At 42.0% G+C, this 16,158-nt stretch overlaps 1 protein-coding gene across 2 annotated transcripts in view; it reads right to left on the bottom strand.

The window, feature by feature from the left end:
- Positions 1-1,947: 1,947 nt before the first annotated feature.
- The window catches only part of LOC133458010 (excitatory amino acid transporter 5-like), a 35,787-nt gene continuing 21,576 nt past the window's right edge, over positions 1,948-16,158 (bottom strand). The window contains exons 6-11 of one of the 2 annotated variants that reach the window (XM_061737465.1): positions 14,415-14,514; positions 9,665-9,898; positions 9,383-9,577; positions 7,758-7,892; positions 7,466-7,568; positions 1,948-6,584 (exon numbers count right to left, since the gene is read on the bottom strand). In XM_061737465.1, the coding sequence (XP_061593449.1) occupies positions 6,420-6,584; positions 7,466-7,568; positions 7,758-7,892; positions 9,383-9,577; positions 9,665-9,898; positions 14,415-14,514 (932 nt within the window). In that variant the 3' untranslated portion in view covers positions 1,948-6,419. Of the gene's footprint in view, positions 6,585-7,465; positions 7,569-7,757; positions 7,893-9,382; positions 9,899-14,414; positions 14,515-16,158 lie in introns of both variants that reach the window. The other variant, XM_061737464.1, reaches the window with a different exon arrangement.

Here is a 16,158-nt window from a genome sequence, read left to right as displayed (position 1 = left end):
TTTAATCTGGGCTGGATTAACAGCAGAAGCACCTGCGGCTGCATGTTGTCGCAGAGATTTGGTCTCGTGCACCCTCACGCTCGTTTTATTGGATTAGTGACTGTAGCCGGTGGAGGATAAAAATATCAGCAAACATCCATAAAGACAACCTTTTACTGACCAACTTGCGTGCAGTTGTGTCTCCCCACATATTAGCTCATTTATTTTCAATTAAATATCTAGTCACATTACAACATCCTATATCTATGAACTAAATGTGTTTCTTTCACTTTTTGTGGTATTGTCTTTATTATTTATTTATTTATTTTTAATAACATCAATGTTTTTTTGATGTTTACAAGTTGTGAACATTGAAATTGCTAATCAACAAGCTAAGCCTATGCGAGTGTAAGGCGAGTGTTCCTAAATCAAGTCAAAATCCTCTTATTTTAAGCAAAACTGTCTCTGCCAATGAGGTAAGAAAGGTGTTCTTTACTAAAATTCTTAAAACTAGCAAAATAGCGTAATATTCTGGAAAACAAAGTATTCTTACATTCCTATAAATTAGTTTCAGCAATGTCACAACTGACACCATTTGCAAAAACAGCTTAGTCCTAAATCGTGTCAATTCGTCAGATATCAAGCAAAAATAACTGGCAATGGGATAAGAATAAAATGATTCACTAGAATTCCTACCTAATTCGTACCAACATTTCTTGCACTAGACAAATATTAGGATTCATTTTCTTAAAACAAAGTTATTTTTTTAACTTTTTAAAAATGCTTTTGCAGTCTTGTTTTTCCATTAAAGTACTTCTTTCACTACAAGGTGTTTTTTTATCTTTAATTAAGAACTATCTTAAATTTGATTCATTAATATAAGAGTTGTATCTGTGTTTAACAACTGTTGAATTTCACTTTTACTTAATTAAAAATAATTAATCTTATCTTAAAACATGATATAATGTGATTTGAATGTCCACTTACCTGAACTCTTACTAAATTCAACTCACACCATATCCAGTGGCTATCGTCCTCAGCCAGGCAGCGCAGCTTCCAATCCCAGTTTGTCGCCCTAACTTTAACTTGATTATTGATTACAGGCTTGAATCACAATGATTGGATCTGAACTCCGCCATGTTTGGGTGTCACAGTAATCACCGTCACCCTTGTCAATGGTAGCGTACGTAGCATGAGCTGCATTGGGACCTTATGACATACACCAGAACCCAAGTCAGGCCCGGGTCATGACCAGATCACCCCATCGCTCCCCCTGCTGGATGAGATGGTCCAACACAAAACAAAGTTTAAGGGCCAATTCCAATACACCCCCTACTTTCTACCACTAGCCCTCCCTCAATACCACTTCACCATAAAAATGAAGCCACAAACCTTAGGGCCCTTGTAATCTTCCCTAGCGATTGTGACACCACTTGCTACGTCACTGCGTGGTTTACATTCGGGTACGTAAGCGACTGCGTAGTTACGTTTGCACATACGTCACACCATATCAGGAAGCCCAGAGCTAAAAGGTGTTTTAATTTCAGCTGTAGCGCTGTTAATATGCCACTTTATTAAGTTTTAATATTTTTTCAGGCGTAACCGTTAAGATCCCCAACCTGGGCTCAGTTTATCCAAATAACGCCTGTTAAGAAATGTCCGCCATGTTTTTTTGTTTGATTCAGTCTGCAAATGATGACGTAAAGCATTCTGGGAAATTTTTCTGGCCCTCGGTCGCGAAGTCAGCATCTGAAATCCCTCACTCTGAAGGGCTAGATTCATACACACTAGTCCTCGTTATGTCCACTAGCCCTACATGCAAAGAGGAATTGGGACACCACTACCCTCACGGAAACGCGCAAAATTTAGGGGTAGGGCTGAAAAGTAGGGGTAGTGGGGGGGATTGGGACTGGGCCTTACTCCCAGTGATGTTCTCCATAATGTCTCCAACAAGTCACGGAAGACAGAACAACATTTTTATTTTTAATACAAACGAATGACAAAGTATACATATATACACAGTACAGACCAAAGGTGTGGACACACTTCCCCATTGGCTTGAATGAGAAGGTATATATATATATATATATATATATATATATATATATGTAAAAAAACAAAAACAAAAAAAAAACAGTGTACATGATGTGGATTGGTGAAGATGGAGCTTCGCTAACAGCTGACCAGCTTGTTGGGCTAATGTGTTGGCAGATGAACATTGAGGTTAAAACAACAGAGGGTCCACAGTTCAGTTAAGGCAGCTACAAATTTTCAAGTTAAACTCTACTGACTCTTCGACTACTCTTTCACACACAAGTTCAGCGGCACTTTAGCAAAAACACAACATTTCTGATTTAATATATCTGAGGTCAAACATTTAACTAACTACGAACTTGAGTTAAACCTTCCACTTTGAAGATAATCAGCTTCACGCCGTTATTACCAGTTTCCTTCAAACCGGAGGACAACAAGCATGTGTTGGAGGAGTTGAAGGACTCTTGAGAGTCCCAAGACGCTTTGAAATGACCGCTCACCATCGTTGACAACAATCTACTGATGCTGTTTGTTTGGGGAGGTAAGCCTGCTGTCTGGTTTTTATGGAGTCCAGATTCAATTTGATCTTATTTATATGGCGTCTATTACAACAGAAGTTGTCTCTGTCTAGATGGTGAATTACATTTAAATGTACATGAAAAACTCAAAAAGTTTTGTTGTTCAACATTTTAAACTTGATGGTTTTAAAAGTTTAAATTTTGTCAAAGAAAAAAGAGGCTGAACAGAACTTTAAAACCATTTACTGCCTCGTGAAATTTGTCCAAATCTGAGATGCACCAATTGTTCAGCTGGTGATAAGAATTAAACAATTGCTGGCTGATTGGTTCTGACCAGTGATCAGCTCTTATTTTACTCAGTCAATAAATGCATCAAATGTATATAAATGCAAAAATCATTTGTCTTTGGGGAATTATAAAACATTACTGAATTGAATTTGCATAGTTTTGACAAGTTTAATTTTATGGGAGGGATCAAGAAATGTCCCCATAGAGTCCTGGCAAATCAAAAATGGTCCTCTTTTTAACAGTAATGTAAAAATAATCTGTAGAGGACCACCAATCAAAACAATTTGTCAGGCTTCTGATTGGTCCCTGACTGACCAATCAGAAAAATTATTCTCCGTCGCTACACCCGGGTCAGAATATCCGGTTGGACAAAACAGCCGTCTCTCTCGTTCACATCAATGGAAAAAGCGTAGCTTTTACTTACTTTATACCAAAATTTAAATCACTAGATTATGTTTTAAAACTGTGTATTAGTAAAAAGGAACACTTGGGACCACACTGGTGAGGCTGCAATGTATTTTTTATCCCCAAACGGGCAGAAACCTGAACCGTACTGCCAAAGCAAAGTCGCCTCGGCAGCATGCTACAACCCATAGCTACAACCGCGAAAGTCTTTATTTATTTATCTTAAAATGGTTAAGCGGTGTGCTCGGGGCACTTGTAAAAGTGAAACCCGCTACCCGGAGAGAATCACAGGAATACATTTCATCCCAAAACCAACGGTAAATTACGAAGAATGTCTGCTCTGGATAAAGCTACGTGGACGGCCGCCCTCGCAGTTCAACCCTTCCACCCTGCTATCAGCTAAACTAGTCAAAAGATCTAGTTTTTGTCGCAAACCTCCATTTTTTAAACTCACTACACAGTGCCTGAAGTGTTCCTTTTTATTTATATCTAATTGCTGTTGATTTTCTTTGGTACAATAATTAGAAATAAAGTGATGTAAAACCCAGTTTTTACAATGGAAGTGGACGGGAGAGCTGACAGTTTTTCTGACCTAGCAACAGGGCCGGGGCTTGACATTGGGTCAATTGGGATAACAAATGTAATCCAACACTTAAAATCATCCTGCTGAGCGTGCTCAGTGGTATGAAGCTAACAAGGCTTCACACCGCGAGCTGAGCACATGTCCTGCAGCCTCTGTTATCTTCACTCGTTGATTTATAACTACAAATGATTATAGTTCTTGTTTGATTTTGAAAACTGGGATTGGCCAAGAAAATTGTAATCAGAGCATTTTTGTGAGAAACGGTATCGTGTTTGCAACTTCTTTTGATCTTAAAACTATATTAGCATTTTGGATGACCTTCTAGTATCACTGAAACATCTTTTAATGTGTGGGTTAGATAATTATGTTTGCGATCCAGTTTCATTAATTCAGCAGTTCACAAAATTAGTTGCTTTTTAACTCTTACTGTTTTTGAATTTCTTTCATTATGTCAAAATTTTGATTCGGTTTTGTAAAACTGGAGAACTACCCAGAAAATTTGACCAACAAATTCTGGTTGACCTCAGGAGAAAGGAAATCTCTCTTCTTGTGTATTTAGCATGAATTTTAACACAGATGTAAAATCCATTGGTCATGTAGGTTTCCTTTTGCAAAATGTATTTTAACATCGAATCACTGTACTTGTTTTCAGATAAACTAACGCTTGATGCCACACTGAAATCATGTTCAACTTGAAATATTGTGGCTTAGGCAGGACTGTGTTAAAGTAACCTACAGTGGAAATGGCCTGTATATGTTCATGTTAGCTGCAACTGGCACTAGTTAAGCTCCCATAATGCCTACAGCACTTTGTTTACTTTGCATCATTTAAGTCAAAATGACAACAAAAACAAAATAATGCACAAAGACTTCAAATGAAGCCAGTCAGAGCGCATGCCAGCATGCAGAAGAAAAAGGAATCTAGAGTCTGTAAGATGAAGAGCACTTGAATACAGTTATTAGCTTTGATCCCACAGGCATGGTGAAAACTGAGCACTGGCCAATCAGATGGCCACTCAGGTCATTCAGAGGTTTGTGTTTGTGCTGAGAGGTCAGACAGAGACGATGCTTTGGATGAAGCTGTTTGATCCACGTTCACTGGTACTTCCTTGTTTTACTCCATCCTGTGTGATCCAATGCAATTCTGAAACCTTCTCATAAATCATCCAACATGAAGATTAGGGGGGTTTCCCACCCAGTTCAGAAGCAAATATTGGAGTCAATGTCCACGGAGAAAGGATGCCTTCAGGTCAAAGAGCTAACCATCATTCTACAGCAATGGTTTGTTCAGCGATGAGTTGAATGGTCACCAACAACTTCATCAATTGACTATCAAGGTGATCAACTCAATCACAAAATTGTATTATACAGGCTTGAACATGTTATTGCGATCAATTGAACCATATTAGCTTGGTTGGAGTCCTATTTGTCTGATACAAATACAACAAACTGAAGTTTGTTCACATGAACCAGGATTTTACACTAAAGTTGGTCATGGAGTTCCATAGGGTTTTGGGCTTGGAGCATTGCTTTTCACTCCACACGACTAAGCACTATTATTATACCACATGGCACAAACCTTTGCTACTATGGAGATGACATTCAGCTGTACCCACCCATGAAGCCACACAGGACCAGTAACCTAGCTGTTCCACAAGCAAGACATAAAGGTCTCCATGACTTTCCTGTTGCTAAACTAAGATAAGGCTGATGTAGTCAGCTTTGGACCTGTTTGGTTTCCTGTCTGTTTTGTTAAGTCAACAAACATTTTTGTAACAAGTTTATAGTCACCACTTTCAAGTCAATGTTAATTTTGTAAATGATTTGCCCATGTCCATCCATCAACTACATCCAGTTATCCTTATTTAATGTCACAAGAGTCTTAATGGACTTTATCACAGCTCTCTTCAGGAAAAAATGGAACCTTCTTGTTGAGCAAGAACCTTCTTACAGAGCATATGGGTTCTGCAGAACCTTTCTGCAGTGGGGCATCTGTGCAACCCACCAAGCCACCATGCCACCCTAGACAATGTACCGCTGGGTACATTTTATTGCTGGTTCATCTGTGATTAACAAGGTCCTACCCAGGGGGAGTGTGCTGTTTCAACTCAAAGACCATACTGAACCACGTCAACCACTTGGTATAACTTCTGGTTTACAGTAAAAAACAGGATGGAGACCAAAGTCACTGAAGTAGAGACTTTAAAACCCAACTACAGATTAAGCTTGCTATTAAACTTTTGAAGAATGGTTAGCTCTGTGACCAGAATGTGCTGGAAGAAGGTATCTCTCCAAAATTGCATGGTGCTATTTACCCATAATCCTCTGGCACAAATTAAGTTGTTCCTGTAGGTATCCACAGCATCCATTTCCCATTTGGGCGAGCATCTGAGCTTCCAGTGAAGTAATGTAAAAGTCGGAGTGCCCTGTGACTTCCCATTCTTGAGTCCTTACGAAGCTGTACCTGTTACCAGATAAACCACAGCTCCCATCCAATAACTCAAAGTGGGAACAAGAAGGAGGTTTCTGCACAGAGTTTGATTCCTCTTAACACTCCTGATCAGATGGCACAATGCGGTGTGACCACACTCTACTAGAGTGCGTCCAATCCTTCACACCTGACAGATATTGTAGTAAACGGTGTGGGCGTGCTTGTGGCCCACTGAGTCTCCCGACATTTCAAACATGCTGTCTTTGTGCGTGTGCATTTCGGTCATCGGTACATTGATGCTGTGGGAATTGTTGTGAGGATTCTGCGTCCCATATGATGGCACGGACTGCAGAGAAAACACAGAAAGATGCTAACTTAGAGGATTAAAGAACAGATACTCACTGTGAAAATGTTTAAACTCATCGTAGCACAATTTCATCAGTTAGTATAATTCATTTAATTCAGCTTTATTTATATAACCTTTACTACAATGCAAATTGTCTCCATGCGCTTTCCAGAGATCCAGAACATGACGCAAGGGGAAAGGGAGTTATAAAAGAGAGGATGAGGAACAGAGAGAGGAAAGATGCAGATATATTGTCATGGGTACAAAAGACGAAATATATTAGGAGCAATTATCCGTTAACTAAGAACAAAGAGTTTTATCTACATTTGAATGATACATTGCTAGCTAGTGTACTTAAGAGATGATTATGTAAACAGGTGTAGACAGCAGACACAAAAAGTGTAAAAAAAAAGTTAGTGGACATCCAGTCCTTGATGTCCCTAAGACATGCTTGAAGTTTATCTTACGGTTCTGTTTCATCTTCATAGACAAATACAGCTGCGTATCATCAGCTTAGCAATGAACATTGATGCCGTGGGTCTACATACTTATAAATACTTCCCAAGGGCTGCATGTATAAACTGATTGGCCCTAGCACTGAACCCTGCAGGACACCATAACAGACCCTCATCTGTGCAGAATAAACCTCATTTACATGGGTTAGGGTTAAAGACCAGGGTTGAAAAACACTGCTTTAAACCACATGTACCGCTGGGTTGTATTTATGCTTGACCACACCAGAACTAGAGGTGGCCGCTCAGAGAAAACATAAATTGATCAAAATTCTTCCGCAGTACTGCTTTCAAATCTAAAATTAAAATATTTTTTTTCAGTATATTGTAGCTTAATAAGTATCTCTGAAACCTCTGTTGTGATTTTACCTTTCCTGTTGCGCCCAGTGGGAAATCCTTCCGACAAAGGTGCGCAATGATTCCAGCTGCCAGGGCATCACCCAGGACATTGATCATAGTCCGAAACCTGTCGCTGCAGATGCAGAGGAAAATTCCATCAGACTATTAAGACTCAAAGCACATAATGCGTTTATAACTGCGGCTGATTACAGTTCTTACAAAGAAGATTAGAATCAGGCAAAGTCTGAATCAACAAGTCAGCTGTTTGCTAAAACAGGGATTGGCTAAGAGAAAAAAAGTGATAACTGGCTCTTTGACTTACAGGATCCAGTCAATCGCCACGATGAGAGTGATGTCATCTGGTGGCAAGCCCACTGAGGTGAGCACAATCACCATGGTAACCAGCCCTGCCTGGGGAATCCCAGCCGCACCGATGCTGGCGGCTGTAGCTGTGATGCTGGAAGAACAAAAGAGCAGCATTCAGCCAATCAGACTTGAGACATTCTCATAGGAAAAACAACATCTAGCTTTTTTCACAAACTTTTTTTTATTTTTTTTTAATTAACCCAAAATTAAAGGTCAAATCATGCCATCAAATCTAAATACCTCCTTACTACTTCCAGCTGCCATGTGCTAATAATCTCTGACCATAAGCAGGTGTCCAGATGTGTATAAAAGCTGATATCAATTTGATGGTCTGGACTATTAAGGTATTTCTTTTTTTTTTTAAACACAAAGGGAAAGACAATATGATCCTCTAAAAGCAACTAAAAGCTCCATATCTGGGCTAACAGGCTTCATTGATAATGTTAAATGTTAAAGTCCATGACATGCTGGGCCCTCAAAGAGCTGTGTAGAAGTGAACGTCCAATAAAGTCAATGAACTAAAATAACGTTGGAAAGAAGACGGAACTTCCTCCAAAACCAGGAAAGACACTAATTATGTTAGACAAGAAACATCTACTGAAGTTACTGCCGCTAAAAGAAACATCTACTGAAGTTAATGATGCTGAAGGAAACACCTACTGAAGTTACTGATGCTGAAGGAAACATCTACTGAAGTTACTGATGCTGAAGGAAACACCTACTGATGTTACTAATGCTGAAGGAAACATCTACTGAAGTTACTAATGCTGAAGGAAACATCTACTGAAGGAAACACCTACTGAAGTTACTGATGCTGAAGGAAACATCTACTGAAGTTACTGATGCTGAAGGAAACATCTACTGAAGGAAACACCTACTGAAGTTACTGATGCTGAAGGAAACATATACTGAAGTTACAGATGCTGAAGGAAACACCTAAACAACAAGGAGCCAGCCAGACAAGCCCAACAGCAAAGAGCCCCAAACCCAGGTTAGACAACGGACACCCATTCATCCATCCATCCATTTTGTATACCTTTTTATATATCCTTTACAGGGTCACAGGGTCTGCTGGAGCCTCTCCTAGCTATTTACAGGCGTCAGGCAGGGGTACACCCCGGACAGGTCGCCAGTCCATCGCAGGACACCCACCCACACATACACTAACATACACTCACTGACGAAGACATCTACAATCATTCTCTCACCGCTCCCATTTCCCCCTGGAGGCCCGGCACAGCCCAGCAGCCAGGCTAAATGCCCCTACAAGCTGATTAGCCATAGCTCTGAAAGTTCTCCCCTAAATAAACATGTTAAAAAATCCATGGACACACGTCAAAAGACTGTCGCGTGCGAGACAGCCTAAGCATTTTACAGAACTAGAAGGTACTTTTGCAAGAGGAATTAATATAAATATTCACAACATAAAGCCTAAAGTGAGTCATAATACTGGGGTGTAACTAAGTACTGAAATCAAACTGTTAACAAGTTTGGAAGTTCAGTTGTTTCACGTAGAAGTGACTATCGTCTGCATATAACTATATTTCTATATTCTCAAATACAGTATTTGTTTGGTTTTACCTGATGGTGACTAACTGGCCAAAGTCCAGCTCGTAGTCATTGATTTGAGCAATAAAGATGGCTGCCACAGCCTCGTACAAAGCCGTGCCATCCATGTTGATGGTCGCTCCAACAGGGAGGACGAAGCGAGCGATCTGCCGGTCCACATTACAGTTTTCCAACAGACACTTCATAGTGATGGGCAGTGTGGCAGAACTGAGAAGAGACAAAATACGAATAGAAAGTTTGACAAACTTGAAAGAGGCCACATAGCAGCAGGTTGGTGGACCTGGACCTACACACCTGGAGGAGGTGGCCAGGGCGATCACCATAGCCTGCAGCAACCCACGGATGTAGCTGAAGGGATTCTTCTTGGTGAGGATGAAGAAGAACAAAGGGAGGAGGATGAGGCCGTGCACAAACAGGCCAGCGAGCACCGTGATGCCGTACCAGCCCAGCTTCTTCCCAAGAGTGCTTGGGTCCTGCATGTCCAGAATCTTCCCGGCCACCAGGAAGATAATCCCAAACGGAAAGTACCTGAGAAGAACAGCAAACGTCATCCTTGTGATTCATGACAGGCGGTGCTTAAAGAAACAAAATCAGAGCCATTAAAATATGAAGGGGCTCATCGTCTGTGGAGCAAGAGTGTAGTTGATTTCATCTGACAGTCAAATTACATGTTCACCTGATGCCAAAATCAAAAATGACCACTGCATTTAGTCGAAGCTGGGTTCGCTAAGTGTGGAAGCATTACAGTTATGGATGAGGAAGTGATAGTGGCTAGCTATTGGCTGAGCCGACCATCAATCAATCATATCAGAAATAAATGCAAATCATCCAGGCTCTGCTGTGATGGTACAAAAAAAATCAACAATTGTACCCCCTCAGAGTTTCCAGGAGTGTGAAACATTTTTGAAAAAGGCTGTAGATATGTTTATTTCTGCTCTAAATGTAGACATTTTAATATGGGAGTCAATGGAGATTGATTGCTTTTGTACCCTCTAGTGGCCCATTGAGGAACTGCAACAAATCTTCACTCGCATGAGTCTCTATGAAAATAAAATGGTTGGCGCTTGGGGAGGTCACATGGTGTGCGTCCAGTTCTTTTCATTCATATATGATGAGCCAGTTTAAAACAGATGTCATGAAAACAGCTTTATGCAGCACATTAAAGCTTGTTCTTCCACATGTTGAAGCTCAGTTTTTATTCTCTATTGAATCAAGCAGATTGGACTGATGTGGGCTGCTGACTGAAACACAGTCGTGTGTAAAAGTTAGTTGCCCCTCTTTTAATCCTGTGTTATTTGTGTATCTTACCATTAAGCAATATACATGTTTTGTTGCCAAAAAAAGAAACAGGAAAAATAAATTCAATGGGATATACTATGTACCCCTCTTACTGCTTTCATAAGATTTAGAGAAAGTCACGGCTATAACTAGGCAAACTATCAGTCCTTGATGAATTGATCATCAGCAGATGTGCAGACATCTATAAGCACAGATCTTCTGGTCTGAAGCAGTCAGTGTACACAATGCTAGGAGGGAAAGACATCAACAATGGTGTTGAAACCTGGCAGGCGTTATAATCAGGTGAGTAAGAAAGCATTTTTCCATCTCCCTAATATCACAAAGATTAAAAAACATCTTCTTTCAGAGTGATGCTGAAAAACTATTTCATGCATTTGTATCTTCTAGTCTAGATTACTGTAATGTGTTATGAGCAGGATGTCCAAGTAATTCTCTGAATATCCTCCAGCTGATCCAAAATGCTGACAGGAATCAGCAAGAGAGACCACGTCTCTCCAGTGTTAGCGTCTCTCCGTTGGCTCCCCATAAAACTCAGAATCCTATTCAAATTGTATTACTTGTGTATAAAACCCAAAACGGCCAAACTCCTCGTTATCTCCAAGACCTAATAGTACCTTATGTTCCTAACAGAGCTCTCTGTTCTCGGAGTGCAGGTTTACTCGTAGTATCCAAATGTAGATCTGGAAGACGGGAAGTTGTGCTATCGGGAACTGTTACTATGGAAACAACTTCCAATCTGGGTTAAGGAGGCTGACACAACCTCCACCTTTAAAACCAAACTGAAAACTTTCTGTTTAGTAAACCTCTAGTACTAACTAGAGGCTAACTAGTGAACTCAGACTAGAGCAGCTGGTCTGAAACAGAGCTTCATCCTAGATATGCTGCTGTATTCAATGAAAAAAATAAAATATTTGTTTTTATTTCTATCTCATTTAATTTAATAAAATATATTTAACGGATTTTCTCTCATCTATGTTCTAAAATTAAGTTTACTATCAAGTTCATGTCCTGAGAACCTGTTATCCAATCAGAATGGCCTGTCTCTATTAAGGCCAGGTTAGCTGCTCATTCATTGGTCAGGACTTCACCAATCCCGGGGAAGGCCAAGCTATGTGTTTTAGTGTGGAGAGTGAGGGGCAAATCACCAATCACGGTTTGATTTCAAGTGGGCTGGAATAAAACAAAAGATCGTAGGCCTTCATGAAGTCCCAACATCAAATCTCTGCAGACTGCTGAGAGCGAGTTAAATGGCTAAATGCTTTTTTCCGCGATGATTTCTTTTCTCTGTGATGAGGCGCAGGCCTAGCGGTAGTGCTCACGGTTCGCCACTGGTTTTCATGTTATGTTTACACAAAACCAACATACCTGTAGCTTTACAAGAGAGAGGACCAACTTCAGCGCATGACTCTATTAGTTAAGAATTAATGAAATGACTCAGACCAACTGAAGGCACCCTTAAATCCCTGAACACGCCGTCCCTCTGCCCACAGAGTGATCTGACCTTTAAAACGTTCTATTTGTACTGACAGGAATTAGCAGGAGAGACCACGTCTCTCCAGTGTTAGCGTCGCTCCATTGGTTACCCGTAAAATTCAGAATCCAATTTAAAATTGTATTACTTGCGTATAAAGCCCAAAACGGCTTAGCTCCGCATTATTTGCAAGACCTGATAGTGCCTTATGTTCCTGTCAGAGCTCTCCGTTCTCAGAGTGCAGGTTTACTCGTAGTTCCTAGAGTATCTAAATGTAGATTTGGAGGGCGGGCGTTCTGCTATCAGGCGCCACTACTATGGAACCAACTTCCAATCTGGGTTAAGGGGGCTGACACCACCTCCACCTTTAAAACTAAACTTAAAACATTTCTGTTTAGTAAAGCCTATAGTTAGTGTTTAGTAAACCTCTAGCTGGTGTTGGTAAATCTCTAGGTAGTGTAAACTTTAGTGTGTCAGAGTCGCTCCTGTGGTTTCTTGTGCTGGCCCCCCCTTCTCCTCCCTTTTCTCTCTTTTGTCCATGTTGCAGCATCCTTTGCCGGACACCGGAACCTGCAGTGTGGGAGTGAGGGGGGCAGGGTAACGGCCCCTTTTGGGCGGGGGAGAATGTTCGTCCCTCAAGACTCCTCTCCCTGGCCCTGCCCCTTCTCAACCTTTCCCCGACCCTGCACCCCAACCTGGGACTTGATGATTGGGCCGGAGCTTCGGGAGCTGCGTGCTGGCCTGCGGTCCCCACCCCTGGTCATCCCGTTGCTGGCCCCCCCTTCTCCTCCCTTTTCTCTCTTTTGTCCTGCAGGTGGCCGTGGGTGGCTTGTAGCTTGCATTACGGAGCACAAGTCTTTTCCTGACCCTGCACCCCAACCTGGGACTTGCTGATTGGGCCGGAGCTTCGGGAGCTGTGTGCTGGCCTGCGGTCCCCACCCCCGGTCATCCCGTTGCTGCTTCCACCTGCCTGCTGTGCTGTTGCCGTCCCTGACCCACCAGTCTGGCCCTCGGCAGGAGGGTCCCCCCTGATGAGCCTGGTCCTGCTCAAGGTTTCTTCCCTCCTAAAGGGGAGTTTTTCCTTGCCACTGTTTGGCTTAAGGTTTTTCTCCCACTAGGGGAGTTTTTACCTGCCATTGTTTATGTAATAACTGCTCGGGGGTCATGTTCTGGGTATGGGTCTCTGTAAAGCGTCTAGAGACAACTCTGTTGTATTAGACGCTATATAAATAAAATTGAATTGAATTGAATTGAATTATTTTGGTTCTCATTTTCATGGCGTAAATAAAAGTGACTGAAATGAAAACGCTAAGACAGAGGCTAAGAGCCGCTTTAGTTGTTGTGTTGCCAACAGGTGTAAGACACACATAGCTGCACGTGTGTGGGGGTTCTGCTCCTGGTTTTAATCAGCTCAGGTTTTAACCCTGCCGGAGGGCAGAGCCCTGCGGGGGAAAGTTAAGGTGATGTCACTGATGGCTTTCACCGCCGGACAGGTCATCAGGTCAGTTTAGATCTGCCTAATGAGGCGGATTCTTACCATTTCTGCCTTAAAACGACTTATCGACATTAAAATGAGTTTATCTCAACAAATACAAGGTACATTTGAAAAAAGAAAATGCTACCAGAATAAAGGCTAATGCATGGTCGATTCCAGCAGTAAAATTAAGTAAATATTAGCAGAGCAGAGTAAATGATTGTGGGACACACCATAACTAAATATTCTACTTCTTTTCTTTCTTTCTTTTACTTCTATAGTTTTCAGCTCCGGAGAACAAACTCAAATATCCTGAACGCTGGTGCGTTTAATGGCGTTTATTTGAATTAAACTGTCAACTACATCCAGAAGATGAAAAAAGATGACCACATTTGTTTAGATAAATCAAATGAACAATGCTTTTAATTTTTTATGTCAGTTTAGGGAGCTATTGAGCACTAGACGCAAAGTTATAACTTTAATTCTAGTATTAAGTAGCTGATAATGGCGCAGGAGTAATGTCTTTCCACACTAAACAAATTAAAAATAATTGAATCTTACTCAGCGGTGCATGAACAGTAATGACCCTGGTTGGTGTCATCTGTACCCATGACGACAGTGAGAGGAGGCTTCTGTAAACTCTGACATTGGTGTCCAAAATCTTAAATCTTGTAAAACTGTAAAGGGGGGGGGGGGGGGGGGGGGGGGGGGGCTTTGTGAGTAAAGTCAGTCATGTTTTGTTTCGGGGGTAAGGGTCTTCAGAGGATCACATGTGACTCATGAGCATGTGCAGAACTCACCAAACAGCAGCATTGATGATCTTCATCACACACTCGTTGATGCACTGAACGACGTTGACCAGAGGAAGTCCACGTTCTCCCATCCTGCCCAGCAGAAGACCTGCAGAACATTTACAAAAAAAGAACAGCCATGTTTATACTTCAAACAAGCCTGGGTGCTCATGAGTACACACTGTAATGTGTTAATAGCAGGATGTCCAAGTAATTAGCTGAATATCCTCCAGCTGATCCAGAATGCAGCAGCGCTGAGTGCTGACAGGAATCAGCAAGAGAGACCACGTCTCTCCAGTGTTAGCTTCACTCCATTGGCTACCCGTAAAACTCAGAATCCAATTCCAAATTTTATTACTTGCGTATAAAGCCCAAAACGGCTTAGCTCCGCAATATTTGCAAGACTTTGAGGCGAGAGGGAGACCTCTCCCTCCCTATCTGCCCTGCTGCTGCTTTGTCCTGTCTTGTCTTTTTAGAGCCTCTCTTTTTCACATCCTCCCAAACTCTCTACAATCATGGAATTGGTCTCTCAGCACAATTGATCAAATTTTTGCGACGAGAAGTCAGGGGACAAGGGAGCCCTCCTGCCCCGACGGGACATTTTTTGCCGGATACATGATGGATTCCTGGAAACATTGGAGGATCATGTGCCTGTCGATTCTGTCGGTCGAGGAGGTTGAAGATGCCTTCATAATTGGATTAATGATAACAGGATTTCTGCTTTTTGGAGCTGGTGGATTCCTGGTATATGGACAAATGCGTAAGTCGTCAACAGCTATTCTGGCCCTTTCAGAGCTGCCCGACGTGGCTGAGGGATAAGCTCTGCGACCAACACTCAGACTCTAACGCTGGGAGAGCTAAATCACAGGCTAGCAGCGGTTTTTGAACTCATTAGCAAGATGGAAAAGACCTTGGAGAAGTTGGAAGCTCGGCTTGGCGGGAAATGACCACAAATTCTTCTGTTTGGAGTCGCCATTGATGAACCAGAGACTTAAAGGAGCATGAGGCAGGATTGAGGCAGGAATTATGAAATAAATGTGTATACGTTATAAGTTTTAATTGTTGATTCTATAATATGACCTTGACAGAGCAGCTTGGCCAGCCGCTCCAGTCACAATCTCCCTGGAGGAATGAAAAACAAGGTGCTCTGCCCCCACTAACCCTCCCCTTCCCAGGACATCTGTGGACCTGCATCAGAACTGTACCGAGCCGTCTGATAACATCAAGGACAATGGCTGAGGAGCAGCTCTGGGGCAAAGTTCACAGATTTACCGCTCACACACTCACTTGCTGATAACCACACCTCCCTCATTCTCAACACCTTCCCGGCTCCCCTCTTATCAGCCCCCCCAACACAGTCTCCGGGTTCAAGCACCATGAAGCCGCGGCGCTCACTTGGATACACCGTACCTGATTCTGATTCTGATTCTGACCTAATAGTAGATAGATAGTAGACAGAAGTGTTCCAGCACTTCTGCCTTGGAGAGATTCCCCCCACACCCGCTTGACTCCTGCTACTCTTACTCCCCCTCCCGCCTCTTCCTCCCACTTAGGGTGTTGTGCAGCCTGATGGCTCGGGGGACGAGCGACTTTGTGTGTCTTGTTGTTGAGGAGTTCAGTGATCGTAGTCTGTTGCTGATGGTGCTCCTCTGCTGGTTGAAGACATAGCTCAGTGGATGGTTGGCATTGTTCATAATTGCCTTGAGTCTGGTGAGTGACCTCTGCTTCGTTATCTCAACAGAGTCCAGCTTCA

Source organism: Cololabis saira, chromosome 13, assembly GCF_033807715.1.
Source record: "Cololabis saira isolate AMF1-May2022 chromosome 13, fColSai1.1, whole genome shotgun sequence".
Taxonomy (NCBI): domain Eukaryota; kingdom Metazoa; phylum Chordata; class Actinopteri; order Beloniformes; family Belonidae; genus Cololabis; species Cololabis saira.
This window is presented reverse-complemented; position numbering and strand designations above follow the sequence as displayed.